At 43.8% G+C, this 26,611-nt stretch overlaps 1 protein-coding gene across 1 annotated transcript in view; it reads left to right on the forward strand.

Annotated features, from left to right (window-relative positions):
• The window catches only part of LOC147665999 (tyrosinase-like), a 259,243-nt gene that overhangs the window by 162,344 nt on the left and 70,288 nt on the right, over positions 1-26,611 (forward strand). The window contains exon 4 of the mRNA XM_086949337.1: positions 8,900-9,041. Coding sequence (XP_086805463.1) covers positions 8,900-9,041 — 142 coding nt within the window. The remainder of the gene's footprint in view (positions 1-8,899; positions 9,042-26,611) is intronic.

The raw sequence follows: 26,611 nt of genomic DNA on the forward strand, positions 1-26,611 counted from the left end.
AAACCGCCCTAATTGGTTCCTATCCTTATAACAGATGTGGGTTTCTGTGAGCAGCGCCACATGCAGGTTATACATTTTCAGTTCCTCACATACTAGTCGCCTCTTGCTCTTATTGTTAAGACCTGCAACATTCCAAGCTAAACATCTGATTTGATACATTTCATAAATCTGAGTGTTCTATCATATAACATATATGTAGACATTCCCCTATGTTCGCCTTCTACCTCAATTGTACTTGTGTTGTCTTTTTCCAAGTTTTTATTGTCCGCCCCTTACCCTATCTACCCATCCCTCCCCTCCACTTCCCCCACCCATTTGTATCTTAAGGGAGAGCCCACCTCTATCTCCTGCTGCCGCTGTAGGGGCAGCCTATCGGAGAGGTAGCCACAGAATTTCCCTCCTCCCCTTATCTAAACCCTGCAACAGCAGATTAATTAAGAAAAAATACCTAAGTAAATAAGCAGAAAAAAATAAAGTTTCTATATAAAATTCTTATGTAGACTTCCCTCAATCAGACTCATTTTTTTCTTCTCAAAAACAAAAGAAAAAAGAGATAAAACCAAATATGTAGGATAAAGGCAGGTTTTATCATGTCTCGTACCCCCTGATGAGAGAGCCACATAGCTTAATATGACATCACACAAAAAAAAACTAACAAACTCGGCTTCCTTAACATCAGTGAAGTAGTAAGTATGACCAGCTTTAACTACTTTAAGACGTGCTGGTTTCTGAAGGTATACCTGAGCACCCGCCGATTTAAAAGGGTCAATGAGTTGGCGCATCTTCCATCGCTTTTCCATAGTAGTCTTACTAAGGTCGAACCTCACTAAGGGTGAGCGCAAAATCCGTTCCGCTCGCGGATTTTGCAAATTTTCGGTAAATTCGCGATCCGCGAACTCCCGCGAATTTACCGCAAATTCGCAAATCTGCGAGCGGCGGATTCCGGGGGCAAAAGTTGAAGCCTGGCTGGCCTGTCAACTTGTAACTATTTTACGATGGAGCCGGCAAGCTGCCAGCGCCATCCTAAAATAGTTACTAAGTTAGCTTCAACAGGAAGCTCTAATAGATAAAATAAAGCAGGTGCTCGCACCTGCTTTATTTTATCTATTAGAGCTTCCTGTTGAAGCTAATTTAGTAAGTATTTTAGGATGGCGCTGGCAGCTTGCCGGCGCCATCGTAAAATATTTACAACATGCCCTTCCTGTGAGTGACTCATTCATCAGCCCAAAAACAATCGTGAGCGTCGTCGAGGCAGGTGTGCCTTCTTCCCAAATCTACCGTGGAAAATCAGCTGTGATGCTGGATAGAGGCTTTTGCATCCTTGACTTTCACGAGCGCAATACCCGTGCTGTTCCTGTGACCAGGAGCTTCTTTCTCTTCATCTGCTGAACTGATCTTTCTCTGACCTTTTATACAAACAAGAAGCATGTGTGAACTCGCATGGAAGGCCTGCCCGTTTGGCCCCGCCCACACACTCGCGGTTTGCACCGTCTTCCCGCCATTCACCCACTATGATGGACAACTCACTCAAGGGACCCCTGCGCCCTTCGGGGCGCCTGACTTTGGGCTTGGAAGCCCCCCCCCACACACACACTCGCAGTGTGCACCGTCTTCCCACCATTGACCCACTATGATGGACAGCTCACCCAAGGGAACCCTGCGCCCCTCGGGGCGATTGCATAGTAACACACACATGGCCGCTGAAAGCCGTGGAAAATCAGCTGTGATGCTGGATAGAGGCTTTTGCATCCTTGACTTTCACGAGCGCAATACCCGTGCTGTTCCTGTGACCAGGAGCTTCTTTCTCTTCATCTGCTGAACTGATCTTTCTCTGACCTTTTATACACACAAGAAGCATGTGTGAACTCGCATGGAAGCCCTGCCCGTATGGCCCCGCCCACACACTCGCGGTTTGCACTGTCTTCCCGCCATTCACCCACTATGATGGACAGCTCACTCAAGGGACCCCTGCGCCCTTCGGGGCGCCTGACTTTGGGCTTGGAAGCCCCCCCACCCACACACTCGCAGTGTGCACCGTCTTCCCACCATTGACCCACTATGATGGACAGCTCACCCAAGGGAACCCTGCGCCCCTCGGGGCGATTGCATAGTAACACACACATGGCCGCTGAAACTAGTAAGCTGAAATGATTCAGCAGGGCAAATCCGCGGATCCGCAAATCCGCAAATCCACCGATTTTGCGGATCTACGATCCGCAAATCCGCAAAATCCGCGGATCGTGGATCCGCAAAATCCGCCCATACCTAAACCTCACAAAAAATGTTACATTTTCTATTGTCACCAGGGAGTTGGGTCTTGCTTTGATAGATAACGCCTGCTAAGTAAGAAATTACCAAAATAAATCAATCCCAATCGGCCAAGTCTGGAAAAGCACGTTGGATTAGTTTTACCACATATGCACGAGGATCTGATACCTCTGACCCCTCTGGAACGCCGAAAAGTCTAAGGTTTTGCCTCCTTTGTCTGTTTTCCATATCTTCCAGCTTACTTTGAAGGGCAGTGATATCTGTTTCATGCTGGAGGGTTGAGGTCTCTGTACGAGCGGACAGATCCTCAACACCCACCACCCTCTGCTGAAGCTCTTCGATTTCTTGTGTGACTCCTCCCAGCTTACCAGTCACCTCCAGTAGACAGTTCTGCATTTTGTTGTTGTCTTCCCTCTAATACAGGAAGTGCTGCTGTGCTTCCTCTCGGTGTTCAGGATTAATGCAAGTTAGGAAGACTCTACAACAGCTGGAGGCATCATGTTTGATATATTAGTTGTAACTTCCAATACTGGGGTTGGAGATATGTGCACAGTTGATGGGCATATTTCATTTGCTGCTACTGCTGCTGTTGCAGTTTTAGTTGTTGTTGCAGTGCTATCAGTACTATCAGTTTCCAGTTGAAGCTTGCCCCAGCTATAGAGATTGCTTCCAGCCTAGTTGGTACGAGAGGGGCCTCAGGCAAGACCGGAGAAGTAACATTGCAGTCCACATCCTCAAGCGGAGCTTTCAGATGTACTATATCCGTGGGGCTGTTCCCTGTTCCCTGACAGCCGCAGTGCCATATTTTTAGCCCCCCCTTTAGCTTGTATCCACTTGCGTAGAGGACTTTCATCTCTGATTGGCTTCCCTCGCGTGTTTGAGTACGATATTGAGGTAGAGACAGCAGATGGATTAGTATTCTTTCCTTTCTTCAAATTGTTTTTTGCCTTGGATCTTTGTTTAAATACATTATTTATTAACATACATATAACCATAAACACAATTTTCTCATGAATTGTTGAATTAATTTTTGAAATACCCTAAAAAATAGTATTTTATCTTTACTAACATTCACCAAATGTTTTTCTTCAGTAAATTAGCCAACCAAAATTCCTATTGGAAAGTCATGGAGTATAAAAAGGAAGATCAACTTACTCAGATACCGTATTGAAGCTTCACAATATCACCCAATTTAAATGTCTGCTCTGAACATTGGCCCTCACCTTTGTAGTTAGCCAGTATCTTTACCATCCTCATGGCCTTTAGCAGCTATTGTCACTGAGAGATTCTACAACTATTTGCATTTTTGTATTTATAGATGGCCCTGATGAAGGGAAGTGATTTCCCAAAATGCATTGGGTTGTTTTATCAAAATCATGGCAAGTGAGACCCTACATGGAACTCTATGCTTTAATGAAATAACTACGCTTACAATATTGAGTAAAATGAATTGATAATGAAAGAAGAGTAAATGGATTAAAAAGCATGATGAAACAAGGATTAAATTAAGAGTAAATTTCAAGAAAGTGATACATTGGACTCAAACCATGAGTGTGGCAGTGCAGCCTGGTGGAATCAGAAAAGGGGTTCCTAGTGGTAAAATTGTTAATGTCACAGCGCACTGAGACGAAGCGTGAAGCAGGTTTTTGCACGCTGATAAATCACTACGGCAAAAGAAGATTGATTAAGTATGGATGACAAGGTGTGCATCTCTTTTCTCATGAACTCATCAGATTCTACAACTAGCCATATTAGTTTTGATTTTTAAGCTTCTGAAAATCATGTATTTCTGTTATTACTGATGAATTTAGCAACTATATTGTTGAGTTAACGATCCAATGCTTAGAAGATTATTACATGTGTAGCTTCCTTCAAAATCTGTACTTAAAAATATTACATGGTCTTAGAATGTTCTCTGAATCTGACTTTTCAATATGTGATGAGAATGTGTTAAAATGTGAATGTTATAGATAAATACATGAATCTGTATTCTAATGTAACACCTAACCAATTTTTTACTCTCTAACTGGCCTATTGGTCGTTTTATTTTGATTGTTTAATGGTGTAATATATTCTGGGAATGTGCTTTAAACCCCCCTTCCATTATTTGATAGCATTTTGATGAAAATTTGATGTTCTATTAAGGGGCTGATTCCGATGTCGGACAGACATGAGTCCGTCCGACATCGGTCCAGAGCAGTAACCCACCGACCTGCTGTTGTGGGTTACTGCCCTGGTAGTACGATGCTACTGAACAGGGTTCGGGCGCATTCGTATACCTGTCAATGCAAGCATGCTTTCCGGTCGGAAAGCATGCTTTCATTTCGGAGAGCAGGGGTGCAGTTCATCCCTGCACCCTGTGGCCGGTACCCCAAGGTGCCTGCCACCGGGTGCAGGGATCAACGGAGGGGCACAATAGGTGCCTCCAGGCTGCCATTTGGCTGCCTCACAACCATGGGGGCCCTGCTGGAGGCCCCCAGAAACAGCTTCTGACTGCCCTTTCTTGCCGGACAGACTGGCACGAAAAGGCAGTGAAAAGCTGCCATCGTACTCCCTCGGTCGGAAAGAGGCGACCGGTGGAGTACTGGAGGATTTCCGGATGGCAGCTGGGCTCTCCGAGCCCGTCGTAGCCCATCTGGAAATCCGAGTCAGATTCCATTCCGACCGAGCCCATCGGAATTGCTCGGTCGGAAAGGAATCCGCCCGGCAATGACCGATTCGGTCGAAGGGGCTCCTACCATGGGTCGGAGCCCTTCTGATCGAGATCGGAATCAGCCCCTATATAGATTCATCTGTAATCTAACATCACTTTACAAATTTTTACTCTGTAACCAAAGTTCTGATCATATTGTTTCTATTTTTGCCATTTATTGTCATTTTCTCTCTTTCTTTCTTTCCTCAATCTTCATTATAACACCTATCTCTTTTCAACACAGTCTGTGACTCAGTTAATTGTAGGAACACATTTAAAAATCCCATGTGTCTTCATGTACTTTAAATTTAAAATGTATGCCCTAGAGCAGTGGTTCTTAACCCCTTCGATGCTGATGATGAGCTCAGCTCATCATCAGCCACGGTGGTCGTGTGCTGATGACGAGCTGAGCTTGTCATGAATATATGGCATCAATAATTTTCCAGCACAGGGGAAAAATAACCACAGCAGCCAAGGTGTTAATCTTTTGACTTCTGTGGTTCTCCACTTAATAATTACAACTGGAACCTCAATGGCCACTACTGAATCATTATTGGGATCTGGGGACCACTACTGAGTCATTATTGAAAATCAGTGCCCTTGGCCTAAGCAATTTCGATTATTCAAACCACGAAACAATGCACAAAAATACAGAAACAAGCATGCGTCAATCAAATACACGTAATATGAAATATTTTATTTAATTCATAAACAAATCTTAAAAATGTAAGTCTTACTTTTAATGGGAAGGTTGGAGCTTTTATATTTAATGGGAAGGTTGGAGTCTTTCTAAATTCAATTGAGGCCACCCATCGTTCATACTATATTCTGTTAGGTGCACTTGCACTGCTCCCTCTATTGAGTCTGCAGGTACAACCTTTATTTTTATTGTCCAATTTTAAATCTCTTCACATTTACAGGACATTTAAAATTTAGCAATTTTCAGTGTTGTCTTTATCTGTAAACTTTTTAATAATTTGCTAGTATTATTTTCTTTTCTTAATAGTCATGGATTCCATGAGCAGGCATCATGGACATCTTGGGAGGGCTAGACCATAGGTTAAGAACCTCTGCCCTAAAGAAGCAACTGAGTAAATTATATATGTTGTGAAACACAATGTTCACAGTTTTAGTTTTCTTCTTCTTGAATGGATGCTTCTAGTTCAGTTAATATCATTTAATCATGATTAAATTAATTATTTGCTTGATTCTTAGAAACGCTTGCCTTGTGCCCACATGGAGTAAAATTTGCTGTCTTCCAAGTTGGTGATTGAGTGATAATTAAAAGCCCCAATAGGTTAAGAAATGTGACACAACATTTTCTGCTTTGGTCAGGCTTACCAGAGTGGATAAAGGTTCTGTTTTTCCTTGAAGGTAAAAAGTTGGGGGAGAAAAAGAGCTTTGGTTAAACTCACACCTAAACATGCCACTAAAATAGGCACATTTAAGGGCACTGTTGACAGAGATGTTGCTACTGATTATTTGGCACGCTGGATGTGTCTCATGCTGGCCTGGATGATGTGGAGGCTTATCCATCGAGGTCAGTGCATGCTGGGACTCCTGTATCTATTCTGTCTGAATTGTTGTCTGAACAAGTTGCTTCAGAGGAGGTTATTAGATTCCCTCTCAAAGTACCTGCAAGTGCCATCTGAGAGACAATGTGCCTTTGCCTACGAGATTCAAATACTTTTACATTAATTGATATAAAATTACTTGTTTCTAATTCTATAACATGTTTGAAATGATTTCAGGTTTAGAAACTTTTCCCTATTTTTGTAAAGGAGGGTAATGATGTAGCAAGGCATTTACTAGACCTTTCCCTCTCAAAAATCTGGGCTCACTCTAGGGGCTTGTGCCTGCCCGTTTATTACACATAACAACATGTTTGTATTTGCCCTGCGTCCATGCTTCTAAGGGGCATATTATCAAGAACAGCATTAAAAATTATCGTCGGTTTAGCGGCAGCAGCGATAATGGGCTTGATTATATGCCCTTGACAATTCCATAGAAGTCCATGTTGTGGTGTGAACATAGGCTTCTATTGGAATTCTCCAAGGCATATTATCAAGTCCATTATCGCCGCTTTAGCAGCAGTTTTCTGCCGCTAAACCGGTGATCATTTTAACGCCGTTCTTGATAATATGCCCCTAAGTTCTTTCTCCATGGCTGCCGACTCCATTTTCACCAGTCTGAGTTGAGAAACACTAGAGGAAGGACTAGCAGTACATGGTCTCCTTTTCTGGAATAAAGATACTTACTTCACTGCATCAGCTGCTCCTGACTTTTCTTTTGTACAACCACCTGTCTCACAGAGAGCGAGAGAGAGGCCATGTTAGAATGGTCAAATCAGAGTTTACCAGTTGAGAACAGAGAATATACAATTCTGTTTCTAAGATCAATATAAGCAATCATAAGAACCAGTTTCAAAACACAGAGCAAAGACATGGATTCCAAAACATAAAGCAATGCTGGTTTATTTCTGTGAGTCACCAAGAAAGAAGAACCACCGCGCTGCAGGATCGACAGCACTCGGTAGGTGGGCGCTGAGCCAAGCCGATCCTTCACGTAAAAGAATGTCCTACATCACTGTCAGCTCTTGAAATCCTGTGGGTCATTGCCCAGATGATCTGTGTATAGCCAATGCTGAAGAATTTACAGTTTGGACTTTTGACAGCTGATTGAAGATATAATGGAAGTCCCCTGAGGAAGGGCTATATGCTTGAAATGCATCGGGCAATACTATAATTTTGAAATATGATGTACTACACTTTTGAAAAAATGAAATCTTCAAAACAAACTTTGCTATGAATAAATGAACTACTGATTATCAAACATTGGTTTATGAAAACATTTTTATGAAAGTTATAAAGGAGTGCATGAATGGAATGCATCTTGTCTCACAGGATTCATATCTTTAACTATATATACCTTAATCTTGGAAGCCCAGCAAGATTACCATTTGTTGCACCAATGACAATATCAATACCTAGTAAGTAACTTCATTAACAATATATACCAGGAGTGCGGAACCCACTACACCTTGTTTGTATTATAAAAAAAACACAGTCCTTTGAGAGGAGTAAATCAATTTTCATAGTGTCCACACTATTATAGAAAAAACTGAGAAAAGGATATGGAAATAGAAAGAAGACTGGTAGAGTAGCTAGTGCATAGAAAGAGAGACAACCATGTTAAAGTGGTCAAATGATCAATATAAATAAGTATAAGAAACTTTAACCAAAACATAGACAAAAGACTTTAATATCAACACATAAAGCAATACTGTTTCGTATGAAAAAATCATAGACCTGAGAAAGAAGCAGTTAATTTCTCAGATAATCCAAAGTATAGCAGCCCAAACACTCAAATCTGAGTGAGCAAAATTGACCTTAGAAAAGAAGCTTGTATCAAATTGGCACATCCCTCATGTCCGTTGAAGCGGTCCTCCTGATGTTCATCCTTGTCAAATTTGTCAAATTTGCTTATTCCCAGTGAATGCTATATGTGTGCGGTCATCAGTGAGAATGCTACTGTGGAATTACGTGGGGTATGGCAACAGAAATACTGCTGATGGTAATTCCACCAATATACATTTTGCCAAATATAGCTGGGGCACATTTACTGGAACTGTCATATTTTTCTTTAACACCCACGTTCATATTTACTTGTTTTCACTTTTTCTAAGACATACTTTTTGACAGATTCTTTATGTATGCATGTACTGTAGTACTGAGTGAGTGAGTGAGTGAGGGAGTTAATGAATGATAACATTTTTAGAGTACTAAACCAAATGTCCAACTTTTAGTTTTGTGTTCAGATTTTACAGGCTGTTTTGGAACTTTTCCCCCTGTCTCTCGAGTTGATTTGTTGAGTTTACAAACACTTATACCATGATAGGAGCTGAAATCCTGTTGATATTATCCCTTTCTTCCTGTTTAGGATTCATGGATCCAGAGGATGGAGTGACCGATCGGGAGAGCATGCATAACCTGGTGCATGACTACATGATGGGAACAATGGGACAAGTCCCCATATCTGCCAATGATCCAATATTTTATCTGCACCATGCATATATAGACATGTAAGTCTGCACAATCCTACAGAGCTTTAAGAGAAGCATTCCAAGTTCATGATGTTTGTTTGCACCTAGTCGCCATTTCTAAACTTATAAAAACCATTCAGGAATGAAGGACCCTAATTAGCAAATTTCTAACGAAATCTCAATAAACAGTTTAATTATAATACAGTTAATAAACACATTCATAAACAGTTCTTGAACTAAAAATGAAAGACTATTAGAAAAACAGGTGTATGGCAACAGCGTTGATTAGAAGATTAGAGAGGCTATGCAAGATTATCACTTCTGATCCACTAGGACCTTGAGCCTAAGTACTAACAAGCATTGGCATTTGGCACCCACAAAGTATCTAGCCATGCCGCATATTATCCTTGGTGCTACAACCTCTACTTTTATTTCACGAGCCCATAGTGAATGGGCAAACACAGCCAAGGATAGTTTTTTGTGCTATTTAATGAAAATATGATCACGTCTTTTAAAAATTCAAAAAAGTGCATTTCTTTAACAAAGAAGCTTTGACACTAATAGGCATATATTATCCCTATATTGAGAAGTACTTATTAAAGTGTTCTTTTTTTTATAACTGGTAGTCTGAACTGAATATAAGATCATGAATAAAACAAGAGCTTTAGGAGTATAAAATATAGCAGAGGCACCTTAAACAATTACATTGATTAAGCTCTTTAAAGAAAAATCAATAAATAAAATGCCTCAAAAACCTATTTAAAATCCATAAAATGGATAGTCAGCTATACAAGTGGTTTACAAATCAGAGTATTGGTGGCTTCAAACAACGAAATTGGCCTGTATTCACAGCTTTCAAGTACTATTGTGTACTGGATCCTGAAACACCCCAATTATTATTATTATTATTATTCAGCATTTGTAGAGCGCATAGCTACCATAGGGCATCCCAGCACTAGCCACCAAAAGGAGGGCAAGTGATAGATTATACGGCAGAGTGTTGAAATACCCAAGGGGTCCATTATGATTTTGGGTGGATCGCTCTTGCCTGACCGGCGGTGGCGATCCACCCCGAGTGGGACGGCTATGCCCAGACGTGGGTCTCGTGCTATCCTTGCCACTAGAGTCAAGCTATCCTGACTAAAGAGGGCTGAAAGCCTGAAACCGGTCCCAGGATGCTTGTTTCCACCCAGGAAGGACCTGGCCTTGCAGTTCGTTCTGGACTGTTCCCATGGAGCAAAGGGTCAAGACTGATTTGCATATGGCTGGGTCCAAACAGGGGTGGCGTAGTGGGCAAAAGAACAATGGATTTAACTCAGATCTTTTGACTGTGGGAGAATGTTTGCATCGTCAGCATTCTGTCCATCAATTGTTTGCTGTAACACTTTTCTCCCTCAGTGGGATGGGTATGCCCAGACATAGGTCCCTTGCTCACTGTGCCACTGGATTCAAGCTAGCCTGGCTAAAGAAGGGTGACATACCCTGAAACCAGTCCCAGGATGTTTGTTTCCGGTCCAGGGAGAACCTGGCCCGGCAGTTCGGTCTAGACTGTTCCCATGGGGCACAGGGTCAAGACTGATTTGCATATGGCTAGTTCCAAACTGGGGTGGCGTAGTGGGCAAAAGAGCGATGGATTTAACCCAGATCTTTTGACTGGGGGAGAATGTTTGCATTGTCAGCATTCCACCCATCATTCGTTTGCTGTAACATGTTTCTTTGAGTGTGGCACAATGCAGCACACATGCAAAAACAAGGAGAAAATAATATATTTCTTCTTGTTGCGCCTGCTCAAGACCAGGTATTCCCTGTTCTTAATTTTTCTGCTGCCTCATATTTATGCCCCCCTTGTATATATAGGGCAGAGTCAAAATCAGTGGGTGTTGTGGTCCAACATCCATCAAAACACCCATTACCCTCTCCTTTCACGCTAAGTATAGCGTGAAAGGGGACCTTATTTACAAGGCAGTTTTAAGCCCCGTTAAGTGGCTTAACGCTGCCTTGTAAATTAGGGGAAGCACATATCGCCACAGGAACATCACTTAAATTGATATTCCTGTGGCAATAGGGACTTGTAAACATAACCCTCGATGTCACACATATGCAGTAAAGCCACACTTCTAAAAATTGAGGAACAAGGTGTGCCTATAGCCAAACACGTGGTCTTTTAAAGCAGAGTATGAGTTAAATTATACAGTTTCCATATGCTGGATGCCAGTGTTCTATCAGGGGCCAAGCTAAAGCATTGCAAATCAGAACAGCTCCCAGATGACAACACCAGAGAACATTGTGCTCATTCATGAACATGAAGGGAAAATGCCATTTTGATTGGTTTCAAAACTGCCTCTGTCTGGATCAGCTGTACGCAGCATTAAAAAAAAAGATGACTGTCCAACAAAAAAAATATGTTTATTGCAAATACGTTTCCACAGCAATATAAAACTGTTGAACAAAACTAGCTGCTATTTACCCACCTGCTGGGTAAATAGTGAATTTTGTCCGCTAGTCACTTATCCGCTGGCTAAATAGTAGAAATTATTTACAATTTTGCTGGCGACCTTGAAAATAGCAGTGAAACTCCACGATTTTCCTTGCCACTGACGAGTAATAGAGATTCTGCAGTGTTTGGCTGCAGGCATGTAAATAGCAGAAAAACATCACATTTACCTGCCGGCTGGTTAATTAGGAGAGATTGTGCACTGTTCGGCCAGCTTTGTGCAAATAGCAGGAAAACTTAAATATTTAACTGGGTAAAAATTCATCATTTACCCTCCACTGGTTAATTAGTAGAGCTTTTGCACTGGACATCCGGCGGCCATGCGATCAGCAGGAAAACCTAAATATTACCCAGCTGCTGGCTAAATAGTAGAGATCCTGCACTGTTCAGCTGACAGCCAAGCAAATAGCAGAACAACTTCATTATTCACCTGACCTCTGGTTAAATGGAATAGTTTCTGCACTGTTTGAACGCCAAGCATTATATTTACCTGCAGAGGTAAGTAATGCCCAAGATGATTAGAATCTTTGCAAGTCTAGTTAAAGCTGTTTAGTCTTCTAAAGCTATATACCTACTTAAAAAGCCATGGGAATGTACAAGGGCCAGATATAGGATTACCAAAAGGCCTAATTTATGAGAACATAAACCAGTGAATTTTGGAATTATTAATTCTGGTTCTGTTCAATTTAACAAATCAGATAAAAATGCCTGAAAACTGTGATTTGTGAAAGCAAAAGTCGGAACTGAAAATGTTGTATCCCAGTGATATAGAGGCATCTAGTATTTAGGGTGATTTTATGAAAATAGAAACAAATACGTAGGTCCCCTTGTGAAGTGACCAATACAGTACATTTGAGAGTCTTTATTCCAAAATCTAGGGGCCTGGTTTAGAGTCTTGAGGACGATGCTAATTCCATCAACATGGTGAAGCACAATACCTCTGACATCCTAAAGGACATCTGCAAGCCAAATTAGGAGTTGTCCACTGGGCCTATGGACAACTCTCTATAATGACAAGAACTGCCATCATGCAGGATTCCTGCATATGCATTAAACCCTTCCTTCTATGGCCCTTGTCGGGCCAACCATGAAATATTATGTTGAGGAGCCACAAGCAAAAGCATTTGACTATAATTAATTGAACTGAATGCCATTAGAATATGAAATAATGTTTCCAGTAAGCCAGAAATGTACTTTTAGACCTCAAAGAAGAAAAACAACCCTCCTAATGATTCTCATTCTTTGTTAGAAACAAGATACTGAATGAACAGATACATTTTGTTGCCTAAATGCTTGTGACCTACCCATCGATCATCTCATATTTCCACTTTAATACTCATTTTCCAGATCGGGGAATTGGACTTACTATTCAGGCTTCATAACTGATTTGGTTTGTTTTTCTTTAAAATATCATTTTCTGGCTGCACCTTGGACACAGAATTCGTTTTTGGTGATGGCTCTCCCAGCAGTAGCAATAGTGCTGACTCAAAGCAGAAGAATGCAAAACAAGGACACAATGAAGCATGAGGTTTTAGAACCTGCCTATCTTCGGCCTTTTTGAGTACTCATCAGACACAGACAAAAGGGCAGCCCTGCTTAGAAACGTTGATGCCTTTGCTGGGAATGAGATTTTAATATCTTTTTATGATCAATTTGATAACTTATCTCATTCGTCAATTTTGGATCGGTTGTTATCTGTCATTGAGTAAAAGACAAACCCCGCATAGGTTAGATAAACCCCATTAACTGACGCAACTCTGAAGAACCACTTACAACTTATAAAGTTTAAAAGTTTTATATAAAATCAGAATTATATGCATATACAATCCTCTCAGGATAGATCTCAATCAGTATACAAAAGAATACAAATAAAATCAATTCCAAATCTCTTCAGATTAAAAGCATCGAATCAATGTGGTCTCGTTGCGTCATCTACAAAAGAACAGACAAGTTAATTCTGTCCCTACTCTGTTCTAAGTGACATCCCTACTTTACAAGTTCCTAACCTAAAAAAGGTGTCAGCAGTTTGACTTCCAAAGAAGTTCAAACTCTCTTAGCCTCTAAAGGTAACTTAAGTTTAAGAAGCAGTACCCTCTCTGCCTACCCATCCGCTCTCTTAGGGTCCTCGGCCTACTGCTCCCTTGCGCTCTGCTCTCTCTGCGCTCTGAGCTCTTCGCTATCTTCTCCCCGGGGTACTGTCCCTAAAATACACAATCACAGCATGGGTGGAACGCCCCTTCGACGCCCACCACGGACTTTCCCCATGAGGTCATTTTCTTGCTCTTTTCATGGCTTCATCTCTTCGTGTCGTCCGTTAAGTTGACCCTTCTCCTTAGACGCCATCTTCGTCTTCTTGCTGGTGACTTCATTTGACATTTCGGATCAAAAGTCTATAATCTCAGCAGAACTTTAATCTTTATGACTATGTATATAACCTTTCTTGGTCCTGTGAATGGTCATTTCAAAACAAGACTCAAATTCCAAGCGTCTCCTCTCACGTTTAGGCCATAAACTTCGTCCAGCATTGTCACCTTAAATCTAACAAGAACTAAACTCCTTGGCTCTCACGTTCACAGCAAGGCTATTCACGACTCCTGTGAGCCCACTAAATTGCACGGCGCCACCCCCCTTCGGGGAGTGGCGCCGTTAGTGGTAAACAAAGTGCCACGTTAGGTGTTCCCCTTCCGGGTCAGCCGACCCGGAAGGGGAATTGTGGTAGCCCAATAGGACCGGGGCTTATTGATGACCCGGAAGGGCTCTCAGGGCGCTAGGCTTAAAAGCCATCGTCCATTTTAAGAACCCCTCTTTGTTTGCTGGCCAGCCGAGGAGTCGGACCTCCGTGAAGTGGACATTGCTTCACGCGATCATCGCGAAGAGAAAGGCGAGCGAGGGTTGTGACGACTTTTGGGCAGGTCGGTAAGCCATGCAGTGCGTAAGGGAATGGATGGGGCGGCACGTTGGTGTGTCGCTAGGTATCCGGGGATTGCTTATTATTTGAATGCGGAGGCGCGCGTTACTGAACGCGCGAGGTAGCGGAAGTGCGGGTGTCCGGAGCGGGATGAGGCGCGTGTCTGACTTGATAACATGAGCGCGTTGGCAAAGGAGACGGGATACGCGCGCACGCGAATGCAAGGGAGGGGGACGCTTTGTATGCGGACCTCGAGGCGCGCTTCAGGCTTTAGCGCGAGGCGTCCCTGGGGTGCTCTGGGGAAAATGCTTCTCCCGCTAGCGGTGCCGATAAGTGGATGAGGCGCGCTGCAAAGAGCTGAGGGTGTTTACGCTCGAGCGCCTTATCACAGGGTCTAATCCAGAATAACTGCCTTTGTGTGCATCCGATTTTCAGACCTGTTAATGCATGGGTTGATGTTCTATGGTGAATCTACAAGTTAATAAGGGTGGTATCCAACAGTTAAGTCACTATAATCTCCCTTCCTCCATGATTGATTAAGGGCTAAAACAGTAGGATTAGAAGGTAATTGGTGGGCAGTTCCGTTTCAATTTCAAATGGTGTGCCACCCCCTGCTATAAACCTATCATAAATTTGGGAAGGACTGAAGTTTGATTAGTGGGACATGTTAACCTTAAATACTTCTAATTTAGATGGGGATATAGTGCTATGGACATAGTGCAAATGTTGTGCATTTAACTGACAGATCAAAAGGCCACTGGAAATCGGGGTGTTACCTTTAACTCTAAAGGGTATGGTGAATGGACATCGGGTGAGCAGTACGGGTTGGGTCGTAACCTAAGGCTGTGCGCAGGCATAGTGAGCTTAACCGTAGTTGTTTGGGAGCAGGTTCATCCACGTTGGATTGCAATGGAATGGGCAGGGCCCCCTGGAAAGGAGAGCGCGGTTGTATTGATGCTTGCAATGTGTTAAAGAAAGTAATGCTTGTTCTTTTTAAGTGCAGGATGCCGCCAAAAAAATCGCAGAAGGGTAAAGAGCCCTCTACAAAAAGTGATGAATACCTTGGTTTTACGGAGTTGCTGGAGTATACGAGAGAGAAAGGCATGGATTGGGTGCTAAAGAACATGCGAGAGGGGGCTAGAGCAGACGCGAACCCTCGGGAAGAAAGAGGGAGAGGCAAGAGAGCGAGGCGCACTCCGGAGAGGTTTAAAGAGTCAACAAAAGGCAAGCGGCCCAGGGCGACACAGCCCCAACCAGCATCATCAGGTGAGGAGGAGGTGCTAGAGACAATAGACTCACCTGCAGAGAAAGATAAGGATGGCATGGAAGGACAGAATAATACTGCTAGGCATACGCAAATAGGAGGGTGCCCCGTCACTCCTGTGGGGGCCCCAGGTCTACAAGGTATGTTACCGCCAGTGGTGGCGCAGCCAGGTAGTGGAGTGTCGCAAGTGTGGATACAACCTGGGGGGGTCGCACAGTTACCAGGGATGCAAGCAATTGGACAAGCAATTGGTAATGGCCCCTTAAGCTCGTTAATTCCCGCCATGACGTATCCAACGGGGGCAGGGCAGGTAATGTTGAATGCTTACACAAACTTAGGGTGTCCTTCACAGGCATCTATAGATAACAGTACTGCTGATCATTCTGTGCCCCATAATAGTCAGGCGCAGGGAGGGGCTGGAGGGCAACCGTCTGGGCATCCACTGTTGGCATTCAGTCCACTCATGTTTGGCTCATCCTCCATGACCCTATCGCCATCCACGGGGATCACTTGGCATGTGCCCGTAGATTTAAAGGAAAGGATACTTAGAGGTGAATATATTGACGTGTTTGATCTTATCAATGCAGGAGTGGCGGCAGGGAAGTCAAAAGGTGGAAAAGAGGGCGAGTATAGCCAAAAGAAGTCGTGGACGGAGTGGTCTATGAAAAACTGGATCACAGGTTTCGCCATCTATGCGGCAGTAATACTGGAGAAATACCCTATGTTAGGTCCACAAATGATGAGTTATATATCTCTTATTCATGGTGCCGCTTCGGAGTTTCCAGGATCGGGGTGGTTAAAGTATGACAAAATGTTCAGGCAAATGAAGGCAGTCCACCCAGGTATTTCGTGGGACCAACGAGAGATCAATTTATGGCACACAGTTTTTTACTCCTCCCCTCAACGCTTAAGGCTAGTGCCCCTGCCCAGAGTCAGTCCTTTCGGAGTGACAAGGGAGTCGGTGATAAAAAACAGGCCTGCTGGCAGTTCAATAGAAACGAGTGTACGAGGGGGGCTTTGTGCAGGTACAAACACTGCTGCTCCTACTGTGGTGGCACGTCGCATCCTGAACTCAGATGTTTCAAAAAAAATGGAAACCCTAAAGAGCAGCCCGCCCATACCACTCCAAAGGGAAAGCCACCCAAGGCATCCGACAAAGCTCCCAACTCCCATTAAACGTCATGTCTTGACACACATACTCAGTAAATATGACAATTCTGAGGAGGCCCAATTCCTGCTCCATTGCTTCACATCTGGTTTTCGGATCCCTTCTTCAGCATCCCCTACTAAAGTCCCGCCTCGCAATCAAAGCTCTGTGCTCCAGAACATGGAGGCGACACGAAGTAAGATTATGAAAGAAGTTTCCTTAGGGCGTGTCGCTGGCCCTTTTAAGAATCCCCCGAACCCTGAGCTTGTTTGTTCACCATTAGGTTTGGTCCCAAAGAAAGAGGCGGGCAAATTCCGACTCATACACAATCTCTCAAGTCCTCCGGGGTTATCGGTCAATGATAAATTAGATCCCGAACTGTGCACAGTGCGTTATACATCTTTTGACACAGCCATTGAAAAATTGCAAGGTCTGGGTGAAGGTGCCTTAATGGCCAAGGCTGATATCGAGTCGGCGTTTAGGTTAATCCCAGTTCATCCGGATGATACTAGGCTGTTGGGATTCACTTTTGAAGACAACTACTTTGTTGATTTGTGCATGCCTATGGGTTGTTCTATTGCCTGTGCAGTTTTCGAGACCTTCGCAAGGTTCTTGGAATGGGCAGTGGAACAATTCTTGGCATCGGACAAATCCCACGCTGTAGTGCACTACCTCGATGATTTTTTATTTTTGGGCCCTAAGGGTTCACAGTCCTGCAGGAAGGCCCTGCTGGGCTTCCAACAGGTTGCTGGAGCTTTGGGGGTACCTCTAGCGACGGAGAAAACAGAAGGCCCAACAACATGCTTGACATACTTAGGCATCGAAATTGACACCAGAGCAGGTGTGTGCAGGTTACCAAAATCAAAAGTAGATGCCTTCAAGGGGGCAATTGATAGCTGTATTGGAGCAGGAAAAGTAACGTTACACCAGTTGCAAGTACTCTTGGGCCAACTGAACTTTGCCTTGCGGGTCATACCAATGGGCAGGGCCTTTTCCAGGAGTATAGCAAGGGCAATGTCTGGCCTGCGGGCCAAACACCACAGAGTTCGATTATCATCTGAAGTGAGGGAAGACTTGCGTATTTGGAAGTGTTTCTTGCAGGAATTCAATGGCACGGTGTTCTGGCGGTCTGCCAGCACCACTAATGCTGATCTGGAACTGTTCACTGATGCTGCTGGAAGCATTGGTTTTGGAGCAATTTTGGGAGCCAAGTGGTGCATGCAACACTGGCCTGATGATTGGATAGAACGAGGGCTGACCCGTAACATTTCCTTCCTAGAGTTGTTCCCCATAGTAGTGGCATTGCATTTGTGGGGGGATATGCTCTCTAACAGGCGCATTGTATTTTGGTCAGACAGCATGTCAGTAGTCTTGGTGATTAATAACCAGAGCGCAACCTGCACATGGGTCCTCCGTCTCTTAAAGAATTTGATTTTGAAATGCCTGAGATTCAATGTCCATTTCACTGCTAGGCATGTTCCCGGTGTTGAGAATAAAGCGGCTGACGCATTGTCTCGTTTTAAGTTAACAGAGTTCCGGGCGCTTTGGCCGCAAGCAGAGTCGACAATGTCAGCTTTCCCAGCGGAGCTATGGAAGCTTGGTGCCCCACAGCCTCCGACTTGATAGCAGCATCCGTGGCCCCCAAGACTAAGTGTATGTATCAAAAGTCTTGGGAATGTTATATGTCATTCTTGAAAGGGGCGGGACTGGTAGAAGTCTTTATGCCACAGAGTGTTTTGGGATTCATAGTGCACCAGAAAGAGAAAGGAAATTCGGTTGCATGTATGAAGAGGCAACTTTCGGCACTGGCATTTTATGCAGGGTTGCAGGGAGTCGCTGACCCAACAAAGGACCAGAGAGTGAGAAGGGCGGTGAAGGGTTGGGAGCGCTTGGCGCCTGGGGTGAAAGACTCTAGAAGGCCTATAGATGTAGGAAAACTGGTGAAAATTTTGGACACTTTACCATTGGTTTGCTTCTCATCATACGAGACCCAATTATTTAGGGTGGCCTATGTGCTAGCTTTTTGCGGAGCTCTTCGAATCTCTGAATTACTCCCGGCATCGAAAACAGATAGAGAGGGTGGCCTAAGGTGCTCAGATGTGATAGAATCAACAGATGTCCTGAGACTTAGGGTGCGAAGATCGAAAACTGACCCTTTAGGCAGAGGGTCTTGGATACAGTTGGGAAGAGCGGAGGGCCAGTCATTCTGTCCAGTTAGCCTGATGAGGGAATTCATGCTAATTAGGCCGCAAGGGGCTGATGATAGAGTACTGCTTCACTTGAATGGTCTGCCCCTCACTAGGTTCCAGTTCACAAGGGTGGTTAAGATGACTTTAGCGAAGATTGGGGTGGACCCGTCCAATTTTACTTCTCATTCTTTTCGCATCGGGGCAGCAACAACAGCTGCGGGCTTGGGGTTACCCGAGCAGACCATCAAGAAGTTAGGTCGTTGGAAATCTGCATGCTACGAGCGTTATGTTAGACCGCAATTACTTTAACAGCTGTATGATTATTTTACCTCCCATCGTTCTCATCGTGTGTCTTCATGTTTACCGTAGGTAATTCACCTAAGAGGGTCCAAATATGTTGGTGCGGTCATTCCTTCATTCGCAGGGCTGGAGCGATCTTCAAGGAGACGCTCGAACAAAGGGTGCACATGGTGCAAGGATGTGATCATCATTGGGTGGGAGTAGGCGGGCAACTCCTAGCTGACGTTCCTAAGGATTTAAAGGCGGCTTTGGCCAGAGGCATGCCTTTCCCAGATATATTCGTGTTGCACTGTGGGGGCAACGACATGATCCCGGCAGGAAGGAGAGGTGTTAAAGAGTTCTTGTTTTCGACCCTAGCAGCTGTAAAAAATATCTTGCCCGAGGCTAGGCTGCTGTGGTCCGAAGTTATCCCAAGGTTAGTATGGCCGCGGAACGCACCCAGGAAAGCGGTGAATAAATCGGTGAGGAGGCTAAATCAATCGGTGGCGGAGATCTTGCAGAAGTCTAGTATCAGAACGATCCGTCACAAATTGATACAAATTTCCAGGCTGGAATTGTATGCGGAGGATGGTGTACACCTTTCAGAGGCGGGCAACATGATATTCTTAGAAACAATCCTAGGAGCTATCTCCGAAACTCTTGAGCGCGGGGGGAGGTCGAGTCCGCCAGTAAGCGCCTCGCCCTGTGGCGGGGTTTCCGGACAAGAATAACACGGGAACTTCTTGTCCAGTGACAGTTTCCACCTTTGAACAGGTTTTTAGAAATCATCATGGACTCCGGGGCTGGCGGGAGAGTTGAGGCTGACCTGCTGGTGGCCTTAGCTTCTCCAGCCCTACCCTGGAAGCCGCTGGTTGCCCAAGTGGGGGCTTATAATTCACCTGCGGCTCTGTTGACCAAAAGGGGGTTAACGAAAAGAGAGCAGGCTATCTGGGTTGTGGCCTGCTGGCGCAGCCCTGAAGTTAAACCAAATGCCCATTGGAGAATGGGCGGTAAAAGAGTAATTTTGTAGATAAGAGTGAATTTTAATGATGTGATATGAAAAGTAATTTGGACTTTAATTAAAGAATGCGGTCAATGAGGTAATTGACCTGTGATGTTAATTTTTAATAAACATACGCACTGCGGAAAATCAAGCGAGACTCCGGAGTTTAATTGGTAAGGGGGCCTCTTGTTGAAGCATGCTTTGGGGCGGGGAGTGAGTGCACTTGGTTTGCCATCTATGCACGGCGCCACCCCCCTTCGGGGAGTGGCGCCGTTAGTGGTAAACAAAGTGCCACGTTAGGTGTTCCCCTTCCGGGTCAGCCGACCCGGAAGGGGAATTGTGGTAGCCCAATAGGACCGGGGCTTATTGATGACCCGGAAGGGCTCTCAGGGCGCTAGGCTTAAAAGCCATCGTCCATTTTAAGAACCCCTCTTTGTTTGCTGGCCAGCCGAGGAGTCGGACCTCCGTGAAGTGGACACCCACCCACCCAACCCCAAAAGTTAGGTATTTCAGCAGGTCAAGAGCGGGGTTTCCGGACAAGAATAACACGGGAACTTCTTGTCCAGTGACAGTTTCCACCTTTGAACAGGTTTTTAGAAATCATCATGGACTCCGGGGCTGGCGGGAGAGTTGAGGCTGACCTGCTGGTGGCCTTAGCTTCTCCAGCCCTACCCTGGAAGCCGCTGGTTGCCCAAGTGGGGGCTTATAATTCACCTGCGGCTCTGTTGACCAAAAGGGGGTTAACGAAAAGAGAGCAGGCTATCTGGGTTGTGGCCTGCTGGCGCAGCCCTGAAGTTAAACCAAATGCCCATTGGAGAATGGGCGGTAAAAGAGTAATTTTGTAGATAAGAGTGAATTTTAATGATGTGATATGAAAAGTAATTTGGACTTTAATTAAAGAATGCGGTCAATGAGGTAATTGACCTGTGATGTTAATTTTTAATAAACATACGCACTGCGGAAAATCAAGCGAGACTCCGGAGTTTAATTGGTAAGGGGGCCTCTTGTTGAAGCATGCTTTGGGGCGGGGAGTGAGTGCACTTGGTTTGCCATCTATACATACAGCGGACTACCCTCCTGCGAACCCTTGGTCAGTCAGGTTAAAATCACAAATGACCTAAACCCTTCTAACATTCCTACAAACTTCTTCTACACAGTATAACCTTTAACACACATTTATATACAATCGCATTTAGCAAATCCTTTACGTATAAGTGAATACTTTGTACATAGAATATAAATGACATAGAGTATAACTTTATATTCTCATTTGTTACATCGCCGTGTATGCTCTCTGCACATTTCTCCATTTTACATTTCTCGCCGTTTCTCCATTTAAAGTTACACACGTATGCTCTCTACTTTGCACGTTCTTCTGTTCGTAAGCATTTCTACACATTTCTATATTAGCCCATTATGCATACGGGCCTTCTAAGTCTAATGCATGTTCAAGAGTAAATACAGTTACATTTCCTATATTACTTTTGTTACATCTGTTAACTTTATGCTATAAACGTCCACTTCACGTTACGATATACATTTCATTCCGTCGTTTATGCTATATACTTCTAAATATGGCTCGGATATACGTTTTATTCAAATTGCGCTCTCTCAGTTCCCCCCTTTGATGACTTTTAGGAGTCATCACTAAATGCAATTTGAATAACTCCTTTACACAGAACTAGTTACAACATTCCCTCTTTTCATCGTTTCGAGTGCTCTCAAACTTTTATACTGTTGATCTTGTAAAGCAGCTAATCTCCTTTCTTGTTCTCTCATGGATCTTTGTAACTGGTTCGACCTATACCATTTATACAATTTAACTAATCCTAATAATGTAATTATACAAATTAATACTATTAACACAGGTTTTAATATATACCATACTATGCTTTTACCAAGGTTGGCAAACCAACTCCCAACCTTTCCTACTCCATGACCTACTTTTTCCCAAACATTTATTTTTGATAAATCTTCGATCTCTTGATGAATCTGTGTAATGTTGCTTATGACCTTCTCAAGTAGTTTTGAATTATCAGGAATATAAGTACAACATTCCTGAACCTTCAAAGCCTTACAAACTCCGCCTTCTTTTGCTAATAGAACATCTAAAGCAAGTCGGTTCTGAAGAACCATTGCTCTAATCGATTGCATCTCGCCTTCTACTAGCATTAATGACCTTGCAGTACTTGCAGACAATCTATCTACAACTGTAGCTAGTCTCCTGATCTTAACATCGTTAAGTATTAAACCTAACAAAGGAAACATCGCTCCAAATACATCTCCTACTACTTCTGCATCTCCTACTTCCCTTTTCGCTCTCGTCGAAGCCTTTCCTTCTATGATCGCTAAATCCCTTGCATGATATATTTTGGGGAAGACAATTGCCAAGTAACACGAACCATACCAATTGTCAGGCAGTTTTACATAGGCATTTCTTCCACATACGAAATACACATTAGGAATCGCTTGCATCCCTTTCATAAAATCTTTCGTATAGTACTCTAATCTAAAAGCATGTTCGCAATTCACTTCACCTACAAATACACTCTCATAATACGTCTTGCTTCGAGTTAAACATAACTTTCCTTTCTGCGTCCTATCCAAAGCTATTGGACCATTGCTACCTTTCTTTTTATGTGCCTTCTCTTCTTCGGTCCAATCAGTTTTCCACTGTCCTGACATTTTCAGAATCTTCTGCCTTCTGTACCAGTCATCTACTTGTCCTATGAACCTTTTCTCAACCTCTGACACTTTGCAAGTCAGATTATTTCTGCGTGCGTATGATGTGTCTAATGTATCCCAAGGAAGAAAGAATTTAGCTAGTCTATCCTCCTTTTTGTAATAGTCCCACTTATTCATTTGCTTATAATTCGGAACTTCAGGCAATACCGAATCATAATTTGAAAAGAAGTACTCAAATCCTTCTCTACCATAAAATATACTGAGCAGTAAACTACATGTTATCCCATAAGTCAGTGGGAGATGATGATATCTAATGCCTTCGTCTACAGAAACCGGCAATTGCATACAAACATAGCAATCTTTGGCCTCCATGGCATCGATATACTCGTACAATAGTTTAGCATATGCGTTTGACCTAAAGTTTCCCTGTGACTCGTCTACCTGTAGTCTACGAGCTTCATCTGCCAGTAACGCCTTTTCACGGATGACATTGCTCTCCTCCTCCTTCACAACAAGAGCAGGTCTCAAAGTCGTTACAGGCTTTACATCTGCTGTTTCTTCATCACTTTCATGTCCTATTATGTATGATATTGTCACTACTGTAACTATAAGAAAAATTACTACAACTATTAGTGTACCTACTATGCATCTAGCTTTTCGGTTTGGGTTGCCGTTCTCCATGTTATCAAACAGCGTAGCTCCTTCTTTTGCGAAAAAGTTTTTCTTTTCCAGTCTTTGTTTGCTTTATTTGCTTTCTCAGTCTGTAAAGTGCTCTTTATCAACAAAAGTCTCTTTTTCGCAACCAATGTCTTTTTCTCTTTAGCAACAGACAACCCTAACCCTTCTCCGTCCTCTAAATGTAATCCCTAATTTTTCTTCTTCTTTCCACTCGGCGCTAGGTTATCTTCTTCTTTATAGCTTATATACAAAAGTCTTTATGCATCAACAATTATTCTTGTACCTGCAGCTTTCACAACAAGTTCTAATAATTCAAAACGAATGACTTTTTCTTCTTCCTCTGGAATTTGATGACCAAAAGTCGGAAACTGTAATCGATTTTGCACTAGATCTTGGATCCGACTCAAGTATGGGGGTATGGGAAGTGTGAAAGTCAGTAACCCCTCAGTCTCGAGTCCAGGCGTCAACATCCATATCTCCAATGCCACAAATGGATCGAGATCGATTACCTTCACTTCTTTCACTCTCCCAGATTTCTGTCCCCAAGACATCTGCTAGATAGGTCCACTCTGGGGTAGCGTACCTTCGGCAGGGCACACGTACCCTTCTCGATCTTCTTGGACTTTCAGTTCCTGAGTCTGTAGTTTCTTCTTCCTGATCCGATCCTTCAGCGATCGGGACAATAATTCTTTCTTGTTGTGCTTTTAAGCTTGGCCTTCTCCTTCTCTACGGCCAACTAGCTTCGTCACTCCTTGTCCTCCTGCTCCTTGTTCTTGGACTTGTCTCTTGGTCACTCTCTGCTTGTTCAGTATCTGATTCGATCTCCCAATTACTCTCTTCCCCTGAGGCGACTTCGGTCCCACTGGTGTCCTGACCGTCGTCGACCTGTTCCGACACAGGCTCAGCCTCTTCAATCACCTCCACAGCTTGGCTTTCCCCCTCTGTGGTTTCTTCTCTTCCCGCTGGATTCTCATCCGAGAGAGGAGCTGTTTCTTCCAGAGGTGTTGGCACTCTTCGGGTGTGTGAGGCGTGTATCCAGTTTGGCAGGCCTCCACACTTTACTGCAGTGTTCGTCACAAGTATGACTTGAAACGGTCCTCTCCAGCGCACGTCTAAGCAGTTCTTCCTGACGTGTTTTTTCACCAAAACCCAGTCCCCCGGACTCAGGTCATGGCACAAATCTCGTGCTGATGGAACCTCTGCAGCCTGGACCTGGAGGGACACAGAATTAACGGCATCAGATAGTCCCTTACAGTAGTCCAAGATCAAATCGTCTGTGATGTTCACTAGGGCTGCAGTCGGAACCGATGGCAATCTCATGGCTCTCCCCATTAGCACTTCATGAGGAGAGAGACCTGTTTTTCTATCTGGTGTGCTACGTATGCTCATAAGAACCACTGGAAGTGCGTCTGGCCAACTCAGGGATGTTGATGAACAAACTTTGGCAAGTCTGGACTTGATTGTACTGTTGATTTGCTCTACAATCCCTGAAGCTTCTGGTCGATAGCTGCAATGTAGTTTCTGATCGATACCCAAAGCTGAACATAGCATCTTCACTATTTCGCTGTTAAAATGAGTTCCTCTGTCCGATTCCAAAGAGGATGGCAACCCGAACCTCGGTATTAACTCTCTAAGTAACAATTTTGCTACTGTAAGTGTATCGCACCTACGTGTAGGGTAAGCTTCAACCCATCTAGAAAATATGCAGACAATCACTAAAACGTATCTGAGTCCATTGCATTTAGGCATTTCTATGAAGTCAAGCTGCATTCTATTGAAAGGCCCCCCAGACCTCCCAATGTGACTCAATGTGACTGGTGTTCTCTTTCCTACATTTAGTTGCTGACAGATTGCACATCGCTGACACACTGCTTCTGCCGCTACTCTAAACTTTGGATTGAACCATGTTTGTCTGAATACTCTCACCATAGCATCTCTACCTATGTGTGCTGATCCATGCAATTTTCTTGCCATTGGACTAACAAGTTCATTTGGTAAAACTGCTCTCCCATCTGCAGAGATCCAAAAGTTCATTTCACTTCTAGTACAACCAGCTGTTTCCCAGCTCTTTTTCTCATCATCTGGTGCATTTTCCTGAACACTCCTTAGCTCATCCCACGTATCTACAGTATCTAACAACATTGTCAATTCAGTTCTTTCTTGGATTCCCCCCACTTTTACATCAGTGTGAGAATATCCCTGTTCTGCGCAGTAACGCGCTACTTCATCCGCATAGCGGTTACCTTGTGACACAAAGTCTACATTTTTCGTATGCGCAGCACATTTGACAACTGCAATGGCTGTCGGGCCTTGCAATGCCTCTAACAAGAGTCTCACGAATTCTCCATTCCTAATGGGAGAACCCGAGGAGGTCATGTAACCTCTTTGAGACCATAACTGCCCGTAATCGTGAACTACCCCGAAACCATACTGGCTATCGGTGTATATGGTGACTCGAAGTTTGTCGCCTGCTAAACAAGCACGCGTCAAAGCAACAATTTCAGCTACCTGAGCGGAGTGTACTCCTTCCAGGCGAACGGCTTCTATTACTCTCGTAATTGTGCAAACTGCATAAGCTGCTCTCAGCTGACCGATATCGTCTCTTACACATAAACCATCAACAAAGAATATTTCGTCGGGTCAGTCAATGGCTCATCTACGATATCAGGTCTCGGTTTGGTGCATAGTTCAGTCACATCAAGGCAGTCATGATCTGTACAAATTTCATCATCAATCTCATTTGGAAGTGGCATCAAAGTTGCAGGATTCAAGACGGAGCATCTTTTTAGGGTCACATTCTCGGCAGCCAGTATGACTTGCTCGTAGCGTGTGAGCCTGCTATTCGTCAGATGCTGAGTCTTAGTCCTGGTCATTAACAATTCCACAGAATGCGGCACGTACACCACTAACTGATGTCCCATTACCACACTTTCAGAACGTTCAATGCTGACACCCGTTGCAG

The sequence above is a fragment of the Lissotriton vulgaris genome, unplaced genomic scaffold, assembly GCF_964263255.1.
Source record: "Lissotriton vulgaris unplaced genomic scaffold, aLisVul1.2 SCAFFOLD_1002, whole genome shotgun sequence".
NCBI classification, from domain to species: domain Eukaryota; kingdom Metazoa; phylum Chordata; class Amphibia; order Caudata; family Salamandridae; genus Lissotriton; species Lissotriton vulgaris.